The 22,669-nt window shown below is 38.1% G+C and overlaps 1 protein-coding gene across 1 annotated transcript in view; it reads right to left on the reverse strand.

The window, feature by feature from the left end:
* Positions 1-693: 693 nt before the first annotated feature.
* Megf9 (multiple EGF-like-domains 9) overlaps positions 694-22,669 on the reverse strand; it is a 112,099-nt gene continuing 90,123 nt past the window's right edge. Inside the window, 2 exon segments of the mRNA NM_001107940.1 lie at positions 694-2,427; positions 4,002-4,271. Coding sequence (NP_001101410.1) covers positions 1,976-2,427; positions 4,002-4,271 — 722 coding nt within the window. The 3' untranslated portion in view covers positions 694-1,975.

The following is a 22,669-nucleotide window of genomic DNA, read 5'->3' on the forward strand; positions in this document are numbered from 1 at the left end:
AGGGTCCATGGCTAGTAGATTTCTATGTTATCACATAGCAAAATGACAATGAAGTAGAGGTGTGAATTGATTCAGGCAATAATGCTGTGCATTGTATAGTGCTGAACTTCGACTCTCTGTGCCTCAGTTACTACACCTATGACATGAGTACAAGACTAGTCCCTAAGGAGGCCATGGTGAGGATGAAAGAATACACATGGAAAGGGATTTTGAAAATGACAAAGTTGTTTGTAAATGACAATAAATATTAATATCTTTTGTAATTCTAAAGATTAAACCCATAGACTCATATGCTAGGCAATCAATCAGCCACTTGTAAATTGTTTCCGCACAATGAGATGTAATATCTACCTTTATAAAGATAGCCAAATACACAGAGCACACTCAGGTTTCCTATGGATCCTCTAGGATACAGTCATTTCTAAACCCTGAGAAGAAGGTGGGGTCTCCTATAAAGGATGACCAAAGTCTATATTCTGAGGAGGTAAGCAAAGAAATCTGAGTTTCCAAGGTTTAGTTTCTGTTCTGTTTCCCCCTGACTACTTCATAGTCTGAGTCACTTTTCTTGGCTCTCAACCCACAAATGAAAGCAGCCTCAGAGAAAAATGGCAACAGAAAGCAAGGACGAAATACACACCCAGCTAGTGTGACCCCTCTGCCCAGAAATGAAGATGGATGAACTCTAGCACTGAAGAAGCCAAGCATTCCTCAGGATGCACGGGTGACAGGTTACACTCACATGTCAGAGGCCTTTATTTTGGCAGATATGGGAGGCACATAAATATTTCATGGGTATAAAAACAAGGGACCCAAAGTGATGTGATGGCTTTTCTTTTTAATTTAAAATTACTATCCTTTGGAAGACTGTCTTTTACATTCAGGAAAGAAGTCTTTTCTTGAGGATATCTACACTGAGCATTGTAAAACAGAGTGGCTAATTAGGTGGGTCTGGAGAATGCGGCCTGTGTTCCAGTTTCACAATTATAGACTTCAAAATCTATTGCTTGAATCTATGGTAAGTCACTTAGCATATGACTCTAGGTTGAGGGAGGAAAGATTAGAAAAATTTGACCTCTTATAAATTTCAAAACTGTCCAAATAGGAACTAAAATGACTGATGCTCACCAGAGTCCCAGCTCTAGCAATATTGTCATCTATTTTACAGTATTTTAACCAATTTCCCCTCTCTTCTTTTTTACAACACCATTAACTGCTATACAGATAAAGTCTAGATGATAAAATAGGACATGATTTTTTACAAATAGATACAAGTACAATGTTGACCAGATAATGCTACATTAATTATGTACACCTTGTTTCTTCTTTAGAGGCAGGAACCTCTCCAAGGAGGACCATCAGCTTTCTGCTTTCTGGGTGCTGTGCCTGCCCTCACCATGGAAGCTTATCCTGTGCTTTAATTCCATTCTTGAAGGACACTCTTGGGTGGAAAGCCAAGCCCTTCTACAGAACTTCTTGGGACCTGGCTACCCTTAGTCTACACATGACCAAGATTTTTTTACTGTTGTATAGCCTAGATATCATCTCTCTTAATATAGTAAAATGAACACATTCCCTGCCTCTCTTTTATAAAATATGTTTCCAAAATGTAGATGAAGGCTTCCATCGGTCTTTCTCCTCCACATCAACATTCTGTCACTCCTGGTGAGGTGAACACTTTCTGAGCAGTCCTTTGAGAGGCCAGGTAGACTTAGGCTGCTCTGTGAGATTCAGCCTTTCCATACACACATGTGGTTTGCTACAAAAATATACTTTACTTCAAGTCCTCAATGATGAGTGCTTCAGATCTTCATGGGGAATTAAGAGCAACAGACAGGCTAAGCGCACTACAGTTTGTACCTGAACGTTTGCACAGTACCTTTCTCAGCAAACTCTACCCAGGCTCTGTGCAGCCAGGTGTCAGGTGCTGTATTAGTGAGCACTATGTTCTGAAAATCCAGGAGGACAACTCAGCTTCTTAGGCTTTGTAGTTATGAATGGGCGTTGTCAGGGTCAGCTGCCCATTGGGAGCCACTTCATTGGCATCGTCCTCTAACAATCCCGATACATCTGCATTGGGTATGCTGTCATGGTAGCTGCTGAAACTGATATTGTCTTCTTTCAGTTCGATGGTCCAAAAGGGAGCATTGAGTTTCCGATTTTGGTACTCTCGGTACATGTACACAGCTCCTACAAATCCCATTAGCAGCACTACCACAATGATGATGACTGTCAGAATGATGATGTTAAATTGGGTCCATGATACATCAGCAAGAGCTGAGGTGCTGTTTTCAGAAGAGCTTACTGAAAAGATAGTCTGCAGGGTTGTGGGGGCAAATGTACTATTTATAACAGGGGTGGGCACTGATGTGGTCAAAGAGGCATTGGAAACCAAAATGGTAGAACCTTCAGGAGTTGGAACAATAACTTCTGAAAATAAAAACAGAGAATGAAATGTAAAAGACAAAATTATCTAGTTTTGAAAAACAATAAAAGAAATACACATGAGAGTGAAAGTTGATATGGAATGTTGACATGGTGCCCTGCTTAGAGGAATGCAAGTTAAAAATAATTTTTAAATAAATACAATGATAAGAAATGGAGTCTAGACAGCTCATTTATTACATCTCACATCCAGGTCTGTTCTTCAATGTGCATAACATCCATAATGAAACTTTAGAAAAATTCTAACATGGAAGTTTTCCATCCCTTCTTAAACATGTATAATCATGGACATTTCTGCAAAGGCTGGAAATGTGTCACTACCAAGTTCTAAATCACCTGGTTTAAAATGACAATTATCTGATGTAAAATATGTCCAGCACATCTGATGGCATTTTATGAAAGTGAAATTCTCCTTAAAGAAGTATAAAAGTCCATCCCAGAAAACAGAATTTAATGCTAAGAGTTGATGTTAGCCAAAAGAGAAAGAAGGTTTTCTTTAATTCAATGTGTAGAGATTTCTTGCTTTGTGTGTTGCTGAATTATTTTATAATCAAGGAACTAGATTTTAGATCTCTTGGCTCAGTGGAAGGATGAAAAGCTTTGGACTAGGTTTTCCACTAGGTTAGTTCTAGGTTTGGACTACAGCTAAGTCAATCAATCTCTTAGAATTTTAGATTCTTCATCTGTTAAACATGAATAACAATGTCTACATCACAGAGCTCTTGGGGAATTTTATGTGTACATTAGTGAACATTATGGGTACTGAATAGGCAAAGCTTGTACTCTTTCATGGCTAAAAAAAAATCTCATCAAAATCCTATCTTCTTGGCACTTTTGTCTGGATACATGGTGGAATGCTATGCGATAGTTTTATGCTAGTGATGTGGTTCAATCTTATCACTATAGCAGAACACCAAATATAGAAGAAAGATACCACAGGTCACTGGCCAACTGTACCTCAGTTCAGTAATCAGTAAACATTGGAATATCAAGGAGTGGTTTGTACAGAGCAGGGTTTAATCTCTCTGTGGAACAATAATCCCTAAATATCCCTAGCTCCTCCTGAATTCTAAATTCTCAATGAACACTCCTATAAGGAACATTTCTTTATATGCCTTATGCCTTTTATTTTAAAACTCAAAGGGAATATTAATAAGATTTTATCTATCACACATGGACAATGTCAGCTCAAAGTGTGAAGATACTATCAAGAACTGCAGTTTCCCAGATGGATGATCACTGAAATGATGTGTCAAGAAGCAAAGGAAAACAACTTTCAGGACCTTTCAATTCTAACAGAGAGAAGAAGAGAAACATGAGTGCACTCGGTCTCATTGTCACAACGACTTGGTCTTGGTCTTCACATTTCTGGAATTGATGCTGGAGGATCAGGAGACAATAAGAAGGGAAAGAAACCTCTTTAGGCAAATACCTAGCGAAATTTATTTCCAGAAACTCGTCTGGTAGGACTGGAAGGTTTACAAAGCTACTGGCAGCTGTCTTGAAACACCCAATGCAAGCCTCAGATACTCAATATGTAATTTTAGTTGGAGTTTTACCTTGCTTGATGCAGTTTCTCTGAAGGTCTCGAACATAGCCTTCTAGGCATTTCTCGCACCAGAGCCCAGTGGTGTTATGAAGGCAGTTGATGCACTCACCACTCTCGGGCTTGCAAATCTTTGGAGTTTTAATTGGGTCCACATGGCCATGACATTCACACTGTAGACAGATGCTGTCAGAATGGTAATAGCCATTTTCACATGTATTGCAGTTCTGGCCTGTGTAACCATCTTTACACTGGTCACATGTAGGCTCCAACGCACCAAATTCTAATAGAATAACAGAAATAGAAATACAAGAACATTAAAATAAATTAGTAAAGTCTCAAGCTACATTAAAAAATAGAAAACTATTTTGCCCTCCAAAATCCTCTCTGGTATCTTTTCTGAAGAGACATATAGAATCAAAAGTCTAATTTAGTTTATTAACTTTCCAGTGTATTGAAGGAAAGATGAGCCTGTCTAGAAAGCCTGCTGTAGTAGAGGGTAAAAGAAATATGCTTTCGCTAGATGTTTCAATAACTGTGATATACTGTCCCTTACATAGAGTGTGGGTGTGTATAATGTGCATGCTCTGATGCATATGGGCAACACTATGTGTATGTATATCAGAGGACAACTTGCTCATGTACTCTCCATCCATCATGTAGGTTCTGGGGATCAAACTCAAAGGTTGTTAGTTTTTCTAGCTTGTATCTTTGCCCACTGAACCACCTCACAGGTCCTTACATAGCTTTGGTTTGTTTGTATGTTTATTCATTACTTTTACAATTTTCTTTCCTTTGAGGCATGAAAGACTACATAGAATATGGTTTAAGGAAAAACATTCTCCATCTCCCACTTCCCTAAATGTTGATACTCCTAGGAGTCTTTTTCTTTTGTGTGGTGCTGGGTGGGTATTAATCTGGGACCTCTTCCGTGGAGGGCAAGTACCCTCTGGCACTGACCTACACCTGAGACCATTATTCTCTGTGCTGAGTGCTCTGCTTGGTTTCCCTTTCATTCTATGTTTCCATGGGTGAGGTTACTTACTTGTACAATCAACAATGGAAAACAAGTATCTCCAGTTCATCTCTCTTGTCTTAAATTACAAACTATATATGATATACAGATTGCCTGGATATCTAGGTCTACAAATAATTCAAATTTAACATAGATGTCTGTCCTCAAAAAAGTTTCCCATATTTTAGTGAATGACCCCAATATTCATCCACTTGCCTAGGTACCAAAGCTAAGAACTCTCAGCTCTCTATCTCCTACCTGCTTTGGGGCAGTTATCAGTTCAATTCAGTGATACATTAAAATATTCCTAATCTAGTGACATGTATCAATTCCAGTGTTATGCTCCTGGTTAAAGCTGTCATCATTTCTTAGTTCCGGTTCTCTCAATATTTCCTAAGACTTCTTTACTACAGTGTATTCCTACAGTCTCTATGATCTTCAAAGTAAATCTGAATACACATATTGCCTCTCTACAGAAGTTGCTACAATTCTAATGGCTTAAGAACTAAGTGAAAATTTAATAAAAATTTCTACTGAAAATTATTGAAGCCATGCCTATTTTTTTAAGCTCATCTCATTTCTCTTCACACTTCATCATATACTATGTTTCAAGCTTGTCAGATGGATTAGGACACTCCTAAAGAATGTTTGCTTTCTTCTCTCTCTAAAATTTCATTTATACTGTTTTCTTTACATGCAGCATCCTCTTGTCCCCTACCCTCATCATCTTACAAATGCAAACTGCAGCAATTCAATTCTCAGAAGCACAAAAGGTTGTACCTGATTTTCTGTTTACACTTAACATTTAAGATGCAATAATTGGATTAGTTTCTTGTTTCACCAACTAAGTTGTAAGCTACTTGTGCTCCATCCTTACCTCCAGTATTTTTGTAGCATCTAACATTCAGTATCTGTTCAATGAATGCTTGCTACTTACATAATTTCATCTTTTATACTGGGAACATACTGGTTCATAATTATTTGCTCTTTTCAAGTCTCTATATGATTATAGCTTGGGCTTATCAATTAGATTTGATAAGTGATTTTTAATAGTAAGTTGTAACTTAACTTCTTAGATTTTACGAATTTGCTAACAGAATAATAATTTTCTCTAAACATGGTATTTCATTACAGAAAGAATAATTTACAGTGGGCATGAAAGCTACAGCAAGGACTCCTCAGACTTTGGATAAAAAGGGAATCTCTTTTGCCTATTTTATTAAGAGTTTCATTTGAGAAACAATTCATAATTTGTCATTTAAAGTATACAAGTCAAGTGTTTTGAGTATAAGTCAGAGTTGTATAAGTGATAAACAAATTTAATTTAACATTTATAGTCTCATTGGTCATGTGGCATCAAGTTAAGCTAATAAATTCAGAACCTTGATTTTCTATTTTTCAAACAAGGACTTTAAACAAGAAATTCTTAAATTAATTTGCATAAAGAATAATGACAACAGAATGAATTCAGAACTCTTACAACAGATGATATATAAGAAAAATACTCAAAAAAGTTTATACTTCATTTTAAGAAGCTCATAACTCATGATAGTGCCATGTTTACATTTTTATAGGTAACAAAAATTCCATTTCAAAAAGTTGTAGATAGAACAGATAGAAGGATTGGAATGAGACTTGTGAGAGTACCTCATCTCCCTAATATTTATACTCCGTGGACCTCATGAGATATTTAAAATCTGCTTCCTGTTTTACTCTTCCTCCCTTGCACTTTGCTTCTGGCACACCTAAGAAGTCAGATCAGTGATTTTTAACATTCCTACTATGCTTTTGTTCTTGTGTGTTTGTTTTTAGAGAGTGTCATACTGTGTAGCCCAGGCTAGCTTTGAACTTATGATCCTTTTGACTCTTCCTACCCACTGCTGGCTGGGATAATGATTTCATGACTTGAAATGTCTTTCCTTTCATTGGCTCTTATCACAAGACCATCAATCACTTACTGAAACTATTACTGATACTCCCTCACTAGTGTAGAATGTTCCCCCCCTGTGCTGCTAATTTTATTTCAACTTGTCATAAGCTAGAGTCAGTTGGGAAAATGGAACTTCAACTGTGAAACTGCCCCCATAGATTGGCCTATGGGCAAGACTATGGGGCATTTTCTTTATTGATGATTGATGTAGGAGGGCCCAGCTCACTGTTGGTATTAGTACACCCGAAAGTCTTAGATGCTATGAAAAAAGCAGGGTGAGCAAGACGCCAGGAGCAAGCCAGTAAGCTTTTCTTCTATGGCTTCTCTTCTATGGCTTCTCCTTCAGTTCTTGCATCCAGGTTCCTGCTCTATCTGAGTTCTGGCCTGACTTTGCTCACAGATGGACTGTTACCTGAAAGTTTACAGTGAAATATATCCTTCCTCTCCAAGTTGCTTTTGGTAATGGTGTTTTATCATAGCAACAGAAACACTAAGACACCCTTTTAGTATAACCATTATATTATAGACTTAGTCACTATTCAGAACTTATTTGTATGTTTGAGCATTAGACCCAGCGATCTGTAGTGGTAGTTTATCTAAGTTGCTTTGTGTTCCTGATGGGTTTAACATGCACACCTGCCCAAGCATTATCTGGATTTTCGAATGGAAGACTACCCCTATACACACCACACACACACACATGTCAGTTAATTTTAAATCTGTCTTGAGCTAGCTCAAAAGTTGGGCATTTCTAATCTTCTGCCCGGCTAGCATACATTTCCCTCAAGAACTCCTGGCTCAATACCTCCTAAATCTGTTTTACCTTTGCTGCCTAACCTTATGCACAGCCCCTCCCATAGGGCCACTTTCCACCTACATTTTGAATGAATTTTCTTCTGCAGCTCTTAATCTGATCCGTCTCCCTCTAAAAATGGTGCTCTCTCGCTCTCCTCTCTTATAGTTCCTAGCCCATGCAAATCCCTAAGTCCTGCCTCAGTCTACCTGCCCAGCCATTGGCTCTTTATTGATTGATCAAAAACCAATTGGGGACAAATATCTTTAGCATTTAGACATGCAGACTCCTGATTTGGGGGACTGGATTAATTCAAAGCACTAGAGCCAATCTTCAACATCCAGATGGATGAAACATGGTAGGTGAGAACTCACTATTAAAAATAATTTAGATTTCCGAGTGGAATCACACACACCATGAGGTAAGTTTAGGAGGAGGGGAGAACTGGTTTTTCAGTGAGAGGATCTGAGTCATGTGATTCCCATACAAGCCATAAAACTAGAACAAAGGAACACAGCCTCCTGCAGGGATCTCTCCTAGACACTTTTCTTTTCTTTCTTTCTTTATTTTATCTCTCCAATTACTTTTTTTCTCCATCTTTATTAAATTGGGTATTTCTTATTTCAATTGTTATTCCCTTTCCAGAAAATGTGGTACATCTACACAATGGAATATTACTCAGCTACCCTAGACACTTTTAAAAAATTCTAGCCACCTCAGAAAGCCTTAGCTGAGATGCTGTGAGTCCCTGCTATACAAAGAGATAAGATGACTGCTCTGAGACAGAGAATCAGATGATAGACACAGCTTACTTCCTACAAGTAAATAATCAATGGATAGGGATAAATAAAATTTGATTGGAGAGACCCAACCGCCTGGTCAGGTGGGCACTCCTGAGGCTGCAGAGCAGAAGAGACCACCAACACTGCTCACCCCTGCCCACATCCCTGGCCCAAGAGGAAACTGTATAAGGCCTCTGGGCTCCCGTGGGGGAGGGCCCAGGAGCGGCAGGACCCCTGCCTGAGACACCGCCAGAACCTGAACAAAACAGACCGGATAAACAGTTCTCTGCACCCAAATCCCGTGGGAGGGAGAGCTAAACCTTCAGAGAGGCAGACAAGCCTGGGAAACCAGAAGAGACTGCTCTCTGCACACACATCTCGGACGCCAGAGGAAAAAGCCAAAGACCATCTGGAACCCTGGTGCACTGAAGCTCCCGGAAACGGCGACACAGGTCTTCCTGGTTGCTGCCTCTGCAGAGAGCCCCTGGGCAGCACCCCACGAGCGAACTTGAGCCTCCGGACCACAGATAAGACCAAATTTTCTGCTGCAAGAAAGCTGCCTGGTGAACTCAAGACACAGGCCCACAGGAACAGCTGAAGACCTGTAGAGAGGAAAAACTACACGCCCAAAAGCAGAACACTCTGTCCCCATAACTGACTGAAAGAGAGGAAAACAGGTCTACAGCACTCCTGACACACAGGCTTATTGGACAGTCTAGCCACTGTCAGAAATAGCAGAACAAAGTAACACTAGAGATAATCTGATGGCGAGAGGCAAGCGCAGGAACCCAAGCAACAGAAATCAAGACTACATGGCACCATCGGAGCCCAATTCTCCCATCAAAACAAACATGGAATATCCAAACACACCAGAAAAGCAAGATCTAGTTTCAAAATCATTTTTGATCATGATGCTGGAGGACTTCAAGAAAGACGTGAAGAACTCCCTTAGAGAACAAGTAGAAGCCTACAGAGAGGAATCGCAAAAATGCCTGAAAGAATTCCAGGAAAACATAAATAAACAAGTAGAAGCCCATAGAGAGGAGACACAAAAACCCCTGAAAGAATTCCAGGAAAACATAAATAAACAAGTAGAAGCCCATAGAGAAGAGACACAAAAATCCCTGAAAGAATTCCAGGAAAACACAATCAAACAGTTGAAGGAATTAAAAATGGAAATAGAAGCAATCAAGAAAGAACACATGGAAACAACCCTGGATATAGAAAACCAAAAGAAGAGACAAGGAGCTGTAGATACAAGCTTCACCAACAGAATACAAGAGATGGAAGAGAGAATCTCAGGAGCAGAAGATTCCATAGAAATCATTGACTCAACTGTCAAAGATAATGTAAAGCGGAAAAAGCTACTGGTCCAAAACATACAGGAAATCCAGGACTCAATGAGAAGATCAAACCTAAGGATAATAGGTATAGAAGAGAGTGAAGACTCCCAGCTCAAAGGACCAGTAAATATCTTCAACAAAATCATAGAAGAAAACTTCCCTAACCTAAAAAAAGAGATACCCATAGACATACAAGAAGCCTACAGAACTCCAAATAGATTGGACCAGAAAAGAAACACCTCCCGTCACATAATTGTCAAAACACCAAACGCACAAAATAAAGAAAGAATATTAAAAGCAGTAAGGGAAAAAGGTCAAGTAACATATAAAGGCAGACCTATCAGAATCACACCAGACTTCTCGCCAGAAACTATGAAGGCCAGAAGATCATGGACTGATGTCATACAGACCCTAAGAGAACACAAATGCCAGCCCAGGTTACTGTATCCAGCAAAACTCTCAATTAACATTGATGGAGAAACCAAGATATTTCATGACAAAACCAAATTTACACAATATCTTTCTACAAATCCAGCACTACAAAGGATAATAAATGGTAAAGCCCAACATAAGGAGGCAAGCTATACCCTAGAAGAAGCAAGAAAGTAATCGTCTTGGCAACAAAACAAAGAGAATGAAAGCACACAAACATAACATCACATCCAAATATGAATATAACGGGAAGCAATAATCACTATTACTTAATATCTCTCAATATCAATGGCCTCAATTCCCCAATAAAAAGACATAGATTAACAAACTGGATACACAACAAGGACCCTGCATTCTGCTGCCTACAGGAAACACACCTCAGAGACAAAGACAGACACTACCTCAGAGTGAAAGGCTGGAAAACAACTTTCCAACCAAATGGTCAGAAGAAGCAAGCTGGAGTAGCCATTCTAATATCAAATAAAATCAATTTCCAACTAAAAGTCATCAAAAAAGATAAGGAAGGACACTTCATATTCATCAAAGGAAAAATCCACCAAGATGAACTCTCAATCCTAAATATCTATGCCCCAAATACAAGGGCACCTACATACGTAAAAGAAACCTTACTAAAGCTCAAAACACACATTGCACCTCACACAATAATAGTGGGAGATTTCAACACCCCACTCTCATCAATGGACAGATCATGGAAACAGAAATTAAACAGTGATGTCGACAGACTAAGAGAAGTCATGAGCCAAATGGACTTAACGGATATTTATAGAACATTCTACCCTAAAGCAAAAGAATATAGCTTCTTCTCAGCTCCTCATGGTACTTTCTCCAAAATTGACCATATAATTGGTCAAAAAACGGGCCTCAACAGGTACAGAAAGATAGAAATAATCCCATGCGTGCTATTAGACCACCACGGCCTAAAACTGGTCTTCAATAACAATAAGGGAAGAATGCCCACATATACGTGGAAATTGAACAATGCTCTCCTCAATGATAACCTGGTCAAGGAAGAAATAAAGAAAGAAATTAAAAACTTTTTAGAATTTAATGAAAATGAAGGTACAACATACCCAAATTTATGGGACACAATGAAAGCTGTGCTAAGAGGAAAACTCATAGAGTTGAGTGCCTGCAGAAAGAAACAGGAAAGAGCATATGTCAGCAGCTTGACAGCACACCTAAAAGCTCTAGAACAAAAAGAAGCAAATACACCCAGGAGGAGTAGAAGGCAGGAAATAATCAAACTCAGAGCTGAAATCAACCAAGTAGAAACAAAAAGGACCATAGAAAGAATCAACAGAACCAAAAGTTGGTTCTTTGAGAAAATCAACAAGATAGATAAACCCTTAGCCAGACTAACGAGAGGACACAGAGAGTGCGTCCAAATTAACAAATCAGAAATGAAAAGGGAGACATAACTACAGATTCAGAGGAAATTCAAAAAATCATCAGATCTTACTATAAAAACCTATATTCAACAAAACTTGAAAATCTTCAGGAAATGGACAATTTCCTAGACAGATACCAGGTATCGAAGTTAAATCAGGAACAGATAAACCAGTTAAACAACCCCATAACTCCTAAGGAAATAGAAGCAGTCATTAAAGGTCTCCCAACCAAAAAGAGCCCAGGTCCAGACGGGTTTAGTGCAGAATTCTATCAAACCTTCATAGAAGACCTCATACCAATATTATCCAAACTATTCCACAAAATTGAAACAGATGGAGCCCTACCGAATTCCTTCTACGAAGCCACAATTACTCTTATACCTAAACCACACAAAGACACAACAAAGAAAGAGAACTTCAGACCAATTTCCCTTATGAATATCGACGCAAAAATACTCAATAAAATTCTGGCAAACCGAATTCAAGAGCACATCAAAACAATCATCCACCATGATCAACTAGGCTTCATCCCAGGCATGCAGGGATGGTTTAATATACGGAAAACCATCAACGTGATCCATTATATAAACAAACTGAAAGAACAGAACCACATGATCATTTCATTAGATGCTGAGAAAGCATTTGACAAAATTCAACACCCCTTCATGATAAAAGTCCTGGAAAGAATAGGAATTCAAGGCCCATACCTAAACATAGTAAAAGCCATATACAGCAAACCAGTTGCTAACATTAAACTAAATGGAGAGAAACTTGAAGCAATCCCACTAAAATCAGGGACTAGACAAGGCTGCCCACTCTCTCCCTACTTATTCAATATAGTTCTTGAAGTTCTAGCCAGAGCAATCAGACAACAAAAGGAGATCAAGGGGATACAGATCGGAAAAGAAGAGGTCAAAGTATCACTATTTGCAGATGACGTGATAGTATATTTAAGTGATCCCAAAAGTTCCACCAGAGAACTACTAAAGCTGATAAACAACTTCAGCAAAGTGGCTGGGAATAAAATTAACTCAAATAAATCAGTTGCCTTCCTCTATACAAAAGAGAAACAAGCTGAGAAAGAAATTAGGGAAACGACACCCTTCATAATAGTCTCAAATAATATAAAGTACCTCGGTGTGACTTTAACCAAGCAAGTAAAAGATCTGTACAATAAGAACTTCAAGACACTGAGGAAAGAAATTGAAGAAGACCTCAGAAGATGGAAAGATCTCCCATGCTCATGGATTGGCAGGATTAATATAGTAAAAATGGCCATTTTACCAAAAGCAATCTACAGATTCAATGCAATCCCCATCAAAATACCAATCCAATTCTTCAAAGAGTTAGACAGAACAATTTGCAAATTCATCTGGAATAACAAAAAACCCAGGATAGCTAAAGCTATCCTCAACAATAAGAGGACTTCAGGGGGAATCACTATCCCTGAACTCAAGCAGTATTACAGAGCAATATTGATAAAAACTGCATGGTATTGGTACAGAGACAGACAGATAGACCAATGGAATAGAATTGAAGACCCAGAAATGAACCCACACACCTATGGTCACTTGATTTTTGACAAAGGAGCCAAAACCATCCAATGGAAAAAAGATAGCATTTTCAGCAAATGGTGCTGGTTCAACTGGAGGTCAACATGTAGAAGAATGCAGATCGATCCATCCTTATCACCCTGTACAAAGCTTAAGTCCAAGTGGATCAAGGACCTCCACATCAAACCAGACACACTCAAACTAATAGAAGAAAAACTAGGGAAGCATCTGGAACACATGGGCACTGGAAAAAATTTCCTGAACAAAACACCAATGGCTTATGCTCTAAGATCAAGAATCGACAAATGGGATTTCATAAAACTGCAAAGCTTCTGTAAGGCAAAGGACACTGTGGTTAGGACAAAACGGCAACCAACAGATTGGGAAAAGATCTTTACCAATCCTACAACAGATAGAGGCCTTATATCCAAAATATACAAAGAACTCAAGAAGTTAGACCACAGGGAAACAAATAACCCTATTAAAAAATGGGGTTCAGAGCTAAACAAAGAATTCACAGCTGAGGAATGGCGAATGGCTGAGAAACACCTAAAGAAATGTTCAACATCTTTAGTCATAAGGGAAATGCAAATCAAAACAACCCTGAGATTTCACCTCACACCAGTGAGAATGGCTAAGATCAAAAACTCAGGTGACAGCAGATGCTGGCGAGGATGTGGAGAAAGAGGAACACTCCTCCATTGTTGGTGGGATTGCAGACTGGTAAAACCATTCTGGAAATCAGTCTGGAGGTTCCTCAGAAAATTGGACATTGAACTGCCTGAGGATCCAGCTATACCTCTCTTGGGCATATACCCAAAAGATGCCTCAACATATAAAAGAGACACGTGCTCCACTATGTTCATCGCAGCCTTATTTATAATAGCCAGAAACTGGAAAGAACCCAGATGCCCTTCAACAGAGGAATGGATACAGAAAATGTGGTACATCTACACAATGGAATATTACTCAGCTATCAAAAACGAGTTTATGAAATTCGTAGGCAAATGGTTGGAACTGGAAAATATCATCCTGAGTGAGCTAACCCAATCACAGAAAGACATACATGGTATGCACTCATTGATAAGTGGCTATTAGCCCAAATGCTTGAATTACCCTAGATCCCTAGAACAAACGAAACTCAAGACGGATGGTCAAAATGTGAATGCTTCACTCCTTATTTAAATGAGAAAAAAGAATACCCTTGGCAGGGAAGGGAGAAGCAAAGAATAAAACAGAGACTGAAGGAACACCCATTCAGAGCCTGCCGCACATGTGGCCCATACATATACAGCCACCCAATTAGACAAGATGGATGAAGCAAAGAAGTGTAGACTGACAGGAGCCGGATGTAGATTGCTCCTGAGAGACACAGCCAGAATACAGCAAATACAGAGGCGAATGCCAGCAGCAAACCACTGAACTGAGAATAGGTCCCCCGTTGAAGGAATCAGAGAAAGAACTGGAAGAGCTTGAAGGGGCTCAAGACCCCAAAAGTACAACAATGTCAAGCAACCAGAGCTTCCAGGGACTAAGCCACTACCTAAAGACTATACATGGACTGACCCTGGACTCTGACCCCATAGGTAGCAATGAATATCCTAGTAAGAGCACCAGTGGAAGGGGAAGCCCTGGGTCCTGCTAAGACTGAACCCGCAGTGAACTAGACTATGGGGGGGAGGGCGGCAATGGGGGGAGGGTTGGGAGGGGAACACCCATAAGGAAGGGGAGGGGGGAGGGGGATATTTGCCTGGAAACCGGGAAAGGGAATAACACTTGAAATGTATATAAGAAATACTCAAGTTAATAAAAAAATTTGATTAATTATTTTTAAGGATAGAAAAATATAATGATAATTGTTTAAATGTTCTTAACTATATATCGAATTAAGAGATCCAAGCATTTGATCTCAAATGTATAAAATAAAGTCAAGAAGGGAGAATTTAGGGAGATTCAATGAAAAAAAATGCTTTAAGGAAATTTAAGACTCTTGCCAGGACAAATACTTGGGATTTTTGGTCATGGTCTACATGGGATTTCTGACATTGATTTTTGCCTGGCATGACAAAATAGAGACTGGAAATAGGCATATATAGTAAGATTACATAGAAGTATAGATAGTTGAGGAGGTTGATCTTTAAAAATTAGATCAAAAAGTAGGGGATAGGGAGCCTAATCTATTTCCAACAATAAAAACTTAGGTCTTGATAATTATTTAAAAAGAAGGGGACATATTACTAATATGTACCCATACAGATACTAATTTCTATAGAAGCGAGGATTAAGCTTATATAGATGTATAAACAACTTTGGCCTTGATCTCATATAGAACAAGAGAGGGGACAGTGAAGACACACTGTCTCAACAAATAATATTTGTTTAGATTCTTTAATTGCTTTAATTGTTTTAATTATCAAAATACGAATGGTTATGAGTTTGGTTGTTACATTAAAATTTCTCTGAGAGAGAGCTCAAGCTATGATTTCTAGTTACTGGACCAAGGATATACTATTTAGGGAGAGAGGCTCTATATTTGTGTTAACAGGAAAGGAAAAAGACTTTGGACCCCTTCCAGAATCATATGGAGTAGACCCCCCAACCCCTAAGACCTTGACAACCAAAAAGAAAAATTTGAGACAATCAAACAAGACAGGTAACTCGATTTGCTGATTCATCACCATGGGAACAGCCCAATACTGGCTTAGACATAAAAATGTATCTAGCCAAAACTTCAGCTAAAATTAGACAATAAATCTTGTTGGTTATAGAATACTTAAGATTCTTTGTGCCCTCCTTCATATGACATGAATGAAGATTTATTACAACTGGTTATTGATCAAATTAACTGATAAAAGGATAGTTGTATTTCAGCTGCTTAAAAAAAGGGAACAAAATTCATCCTTATTTGTACACCTTACATAATCCATAAAAATAGCTTAATGTTACTAAAATTTTGGTTATGAGATTCATATATTACAGAATGTACAGCTTTGACAAAATTCAACCTTAGAGATGCTAAACTGGCCTGCTGTTCTAACCTCCTGATTCCTGATGCTGTCCAGAGACTTCTAGAACAGCTTCAGGAATTACTACTAATTCCAGATGATCTATAGTCCAACCTTTCAGACAGATCCAGTCAAAACTTCAGTCAAGCCTTAAGCCTTCTAAGCATACAGAGACTAGATAATAGATGCTAAAGCTAGCTTTAAGTCTAATCAATTTTTCTAACTTTCCTATCCTCCCAGCCCTTTAAAGAATTTCTTGTCGCCCCTAGTCAGCAGGAAGAAGCCATGGAGAGTAATCATCCTGATCACTTGGATTTGGGTGTCTTGGTATGGTTATTTTATAAATTATAGATAGATTGTCATTTGAAGAGATAATTTGGAAATAGTTGTAATTTTTGAACAAGGGGGAAATAGATGGGATGGATTACTAAATTTATTCTTGAACAAAACATTATGTAGCCATAATCTTACATTAATAGAAATCATTATAATTGATACAAAATTAAAGTTATAACTTCTTACATTGGTATAGAATCTATATATTGATATAGAATTAAGGTTTTTATTGATAGAATTCTATATATTGATGCAAAATTGAAATTAATACTGTTACTCTTAGATAGACATTGTGCCTATGAAAGTCATTTAAGAATACAAGGCTTTAACCCAATCCTTCTAACAGCTGCTATTACAAACTGTTTAGAATGAATAAATAACCAAATTTAAAGGGTCAGATAGTAAACTCAAGGTTATGCTAGATTCTGGTTTAATTATAATAATGTGTTTTCAATTTACTCAAATAGAAATGGCTAAGAGAAGTTAAGGTTTAACAGTTCCGAGATACTTTATGTAGATAGTCTTCAAAAACATCTAAAATGAACAAATATGACATTTAATGTTATTACATTATTAAGAATCACTTGACAATGTGACATGTCTGCTTCCCGATTTTTCTCCAAAGAAGAAATTGAGCATCAAAACCTCCATATAGAGTTGCTCCAATAATGACAAGGTACTCAGTAGACAAAAATTGTCCTATTCATCTACAGACAAAATACTGTCCAAAGAGAACAGATGTGGGATAGTTGAGTGCTAAGCTCTGTCAAGACAGGGTAAGCCAGTCCTTTAAATTCCTGCCTAATTGCAAGGTCTGCCAGATGGCTCTGAGTCAAAACACTAAAGACATATGCTCCAGTTGTTGGAGAATGTCGAGGTAGTCAGCTGTCTCTACCATTTAAGTTTTGGAAGTTATATTTTTGTTTCCCTTATATTCAGGTAATATTCAATTGATTCCTGGATTTCTGATAGGGTTGAAGACTAGTTATAGTCTCATTATCAAACTCAAGTTATTTAGCATTGAGAGAGATGATACAGAATTAAAAAGATAGTTTTCAGATGGTGATACAGGCTAAAATCAAAACCTAATTCAGGTACAGAATTATAAGCTTTTTAGTTTGGCTAGGTGATCAAGTACTTTGTATAATTTTTGAATATAATAGACTAGATGCTAATTGTATATCATACTTTATAATTTACACAATTGTTATGGTTATGCTCAATTTATGTTTAAGACAATCCTTTTTTTTTATACAGAAAGGGTGAGATGTTGGGGATTGGTTCTAGTGCTTTGAATTAATTGTTCCCCCAGATCGAAAATCTGTGTCTATATGTTAAAGGTCCTTGTCCCCAGTTAATTTTTGATTTTTCAATAAAGAGACAACAGTAAAACCACTTTGGAAATCAATTTGGTGGTTCCTCAGGAAACTGGAAATAGTTATACCTGAAGATCCAGCTATACACTTCTGGGCATATACCCAAAAGATACTGCAACATATAACAAGGACATGTTCTACTATGTTTATAGCAGTCTCATTTATAATAGCCAGAAGCTGGAAACAACCAAGATGTACCTCAACAGAAGAATGGATACAGAAAATGTAGTACATCTACACAATGGAGTACTATTCAACTATTAAAAGCAATGACTTCATGAAATTCACAAATGGATGCATCTATAAAATATCATCCTGCATGAGGTAACTCAGTCACAAAAGAACACACATGGTATGTACTCACTGATAAGTGGATATTAGGCAAAAGCTCAGAATACCCATGTTATAGCTTACAAACTCTGTGGAGCATAAGAAGGAGGAAGACCAAAGTGTGGATGCTTCCATCCTACATAGAAGGGGGAACAAAATAATCACAAGAGATAGAGGAAAGGAGGGACCTGGAAGGTAAAGAGGAGGGGAAGAGAAAAAAGGGGGAGCAGGATCAGGTATTAGAAGGGACAGAAGTACAGAGGGTCAGGAAATTGAATAGAAATATGTACCAGTGGGGGTGGGGTGGGGAACTGGGGGTAGCCACTAGAAAGTCCCAGACACCAGGGAAGTAAGAGGCTCCCAGGACCCAATGGGGATGACATTTGTCTAAATTTCCAACAAAGGAAAGCTACAACCTATAGAGACCACCTCCAGTATATAGATGTGGACCATAGATGAGGGAGGGGGCCACCCACCTATCTCAAAAATTTTAACCCAGAAATACTCCTGTCCAAAAAAAAAAAAAAAAAAAAGAGAGACAGGGGCAAAAAATGGAACAGAGACTGAAGGAAAGGTCATCCAGAGACTGCCCCGCCTAAGGATCCATCCCATTTGCAGACACCAAACCTAGACACTGTTGCTGATGCCAAGAAGCACTTGTTGACAGAAGCCTGGTATGACTGTTCCCTGAGAGAGGTCTACTATCACCTAACCAATATAGCCGCAAGTTAGAGCCAACTATAGGGCCGAGCCAGGTGATCCCAATGGAAGAGGAAGAAGGACTGAAGGAGGTAAAGAAGATTGCAACCCCGTAGGACGAACAATATCAACGAACTGGACAACCCAGAGTTCCCAGGAACTGAATCACACCAACCACAGAGTACACATGGGGAAACCCATGGCTCCACCTGCATATATAGCAGAGCATAGCCTTATCTGACATCAATGGGAGAGGAGGCACCTGTAGAGGCTTGATACCACAGCATAGGGAGATGCATGGGCGGTGAGCCATGAGTGGATGGCTGGGTGGGGTGAGCACCCTCATAGAGGCAAAGAGGAGGGGGGAGGGGGTGATGTGGGGGGTTGTGGAATGGGTAACTGGGAAGGAGGGTATCATTTGAAATGCAAATGAATAAAATGACTAATAAAATAAATAAATAGCCAGCAGCCAATGGGTAGAGAAGTAGACTAAAACAAGACTTTTACATTTGTGTGGGCTAAGGAATGGGAGAGACAAAAGAAAATAATCAGGATTCGGAGGGAGGCAGATCAGACTTAGAGCTACAAAACAAAACAACCCTAAAATCCAAAGTGTAGATGAAAAGAAATGCGACCCCCAGAAGGGCTGCCCAGAAGCATCTTGAGCAGCAAAGATTAGGGTTCTGCCCAGGAGCCAGGGCAACAAAGATAAAATATAGAATTAGAGGACATTAAGCCAGGAGGAATACTGGAGGGAAATATGTGCTAGCCTCAGGGAGGATTGGAACTGCTCAGCCTTTGAGCTAGTAAAGATATATTTAAGATTAACTAGTGTATGTATCTTTCATTCACAAATCCGAATAGCTCTTGGGCAGGTGCACACATGCGACCTGTCAGGAACACAAAGCAGTTTAGCTAATTCACAACCACAGCGGTCTCTGAAAGTATCAAATTGAATTGGCTTAGTACTTTCTACTCCTATAGGCACATGCAAGCCTAATCGGATTGCTCATGTTCCAGTTCAGTTTCTGGCTGTGATCTGCTACTACATGGATACATCTCTAAGTATCCCAGTCCTTACTTTTCAAGGCTCCATTTAAATGTAAGGTGTTCCATACATACTTTTCTGTATTTCCCAGTAAGAAATATAAATCTCTCCAAAGGTCTCCCAGTCCATTTTTACATACCTAATTACTCTCTTCCCCTGAGATGGTTGTCCCTTTTTCTACTCACCCAACATGTACTATCAGCATAAATTATATACTGAGGCTAGAGATTTAAGTGATTTAAAATATAGACATCATCTCTATTATAGTGCAGTATATAGTGTATAGAAAAGGCATATAAGAACAAAGCTTTCAAGCACATTATTTTTCACAGGGATTTTCTTTCCACAGAGATTTTATTCATTTTAAATTCATCATATGAAAGAGAACCCAGGGAATCACTCAACTAAAAGCAGTATATTAAGCAAAGCCCCATGTTTAAAAAAATATTACTCAAGATGAGCCAAGAACTTGAGCAGCCAAAGTTCTGCTTTATAAATATTAAAAAGATCTTAAATGTCATTAACAGCACACCAATATGTATGCTCTAGAATTCTTTTATTGCAGATGTAAATTTAGATATTAATATTCAATCTTTATATTCCTGACACAAAATGATAATCCTAACTTATTGTAAATATTTGAGATTGCATACTTATAAAGGGATAAATAAAAATGTATGCCATGTGATGGTATCATCTTCTTTAGGAGAAATAAGAGACAGAGGTCTAGTCCCAGGGATAATGGTACAACGTTCTTCATGTCCTGCAAGCTCATACCCATAAGTTTATGTGCTACTTTTGACCCTTTGTGTGTTTTCCTTTCTATAACACTGAATGCTCCTTTAGAACCCATACCTTACATTTTTATAATCCTTGTCTATAGCAAGGAAAAACATGTACTGGTGATTAATTACTATTTGGAAAAATGAAAGATTTTTAAGTAGCTTCCTATGAAATGAGAAACATACCATTTCTCGTTTATTACTAGGTATATCAACTGACTTCCCAGATGCTGTCAAATACTCCCAACTCCTGGAGTATCACATGTTCTTACTTGATAGAATAGGTATAAGTAAGTTAATTGGGTATTGCAAGCACCTCTCTGGCTTTAGAGACTATATAATAAAATATACCACAGATTGCCTTTTTCCCGTTTTTAGATCATTCCCTTTTAGCAGAAGCCAGCTACCATGTTGCAAGCATATTAAGTAGCTTACTGACGAAGTCCATATGATGACCAATAGAATCTTTTTGCCCTTAGCAAGCCATATGAGTTAGCCATATTGAAATCAGATTCTACAGTCCCAATTAAACCTTCAAACTACTGACAACAATCCTAACATCTTGACTCATGAGAATTAATTCCAAACCAACATAAACAATAACAGAAAATTAAACTGAATGCCTCTGAAATTAAGCAAGTAAACAAAAAAATCATTTGTGTTAAAAAGAGATGAAACAAGTGAAAAATTGTGCTATTGGAATATTTATAAATTATTTTTTAAAACCTTTTCATTTAAGTATTTTATAATATTTAGAGATCAAGCCCAGAATCTTCTATTTACTAGGCAATAGCTTTCACATGGAGCTATATACTCATTTCTTACAAATCAGATATCTGAAAACTGATTTGTATATATTACTCTATAAACACAATGGTAAAAGATAGATATGAACAAAAGAATACCAAAAGGTGTTTTCTTAAAAGAAATACAATACTGGTCAATAAACATATAACCAGACATCAGAGACAGACAAATTAAAACCTCAGTGTAATGAATGCCATTTCACATCCGTAAGGATGGCTGTAGTTATAAAGGAGATAGCTGATAAGTGTTTCTGAGTCTGTTGACAATTTAAAATCCTCACTTATACTTCTTAAAAACAATAATATTGGGAGACAGGGAAACATCTTGACCCAGATGATTGGATGGTCTCTTCTGGCCTCCACAGGCACTGCACTCATATGCACTTGATATTCCATAGATAAACATGTATATGCATAACTAAAAACAAAAGAATAAATCTTAAACATGTAGGGTGGAGGGAGGCTGAAGATACATGATGTTCATCTCTGCCTTTAAAACACAACATGCTGTGCCATACAAACTCATACACAATATACATACACCACCCCCACAAAATGGTAACATAAAATTGTGTTCTTATTTTGGAAAACCATCTCATATTTCCTCATAGAGTCAAACAGAATTGATATATGACATAGCAAATTCTACTCCTAGTGACAAGCCCCAGAGAAATGAAAACCCTTGTACACAGAAACACTGGTAAATGCAGATTAGAAGCAGAGTGCTTGGCTAGCACACACAAATAAGTTCCCAAGTTCACTCTTTAACAGTGGGGAAAACATACAACAGCCACTGACTTGAGGGTATATTGGCAACATTTATATATACAAAACATGAACAGAAATGTTTATGACTGCATTATTTACAGCAGACAACTTTTAAATATCCACCAAGTCAGGAAAAATAAATAAAATATGGCTTCTATACAATTTACAACAAGAAGTATGCATTACGGATACCTGTTTCAATATGCATGAACATTGAAAATATGCTACAGGAAAGAATCCAGATACATGCACAGTGTTGATAAGACGTCTAAAT

The sequence above is a fragment of the Rattus norvegicus genome, chromosome 5, assembly GCF_021556685.1.
Source record: "Rattus norvegicus strain SHRSP/BbbUtx chromosome 5, alternate assembly SHRSP_T2T, whole genome shotgun sequence".
In the NCBI taxonomy this organism is placed as follows: domain Eukaryota; kingdom Metazoa; phylum Chordata; class Mammalia; order Rodentia; family Muridae; genus Rattus; species Rattus norvegicus.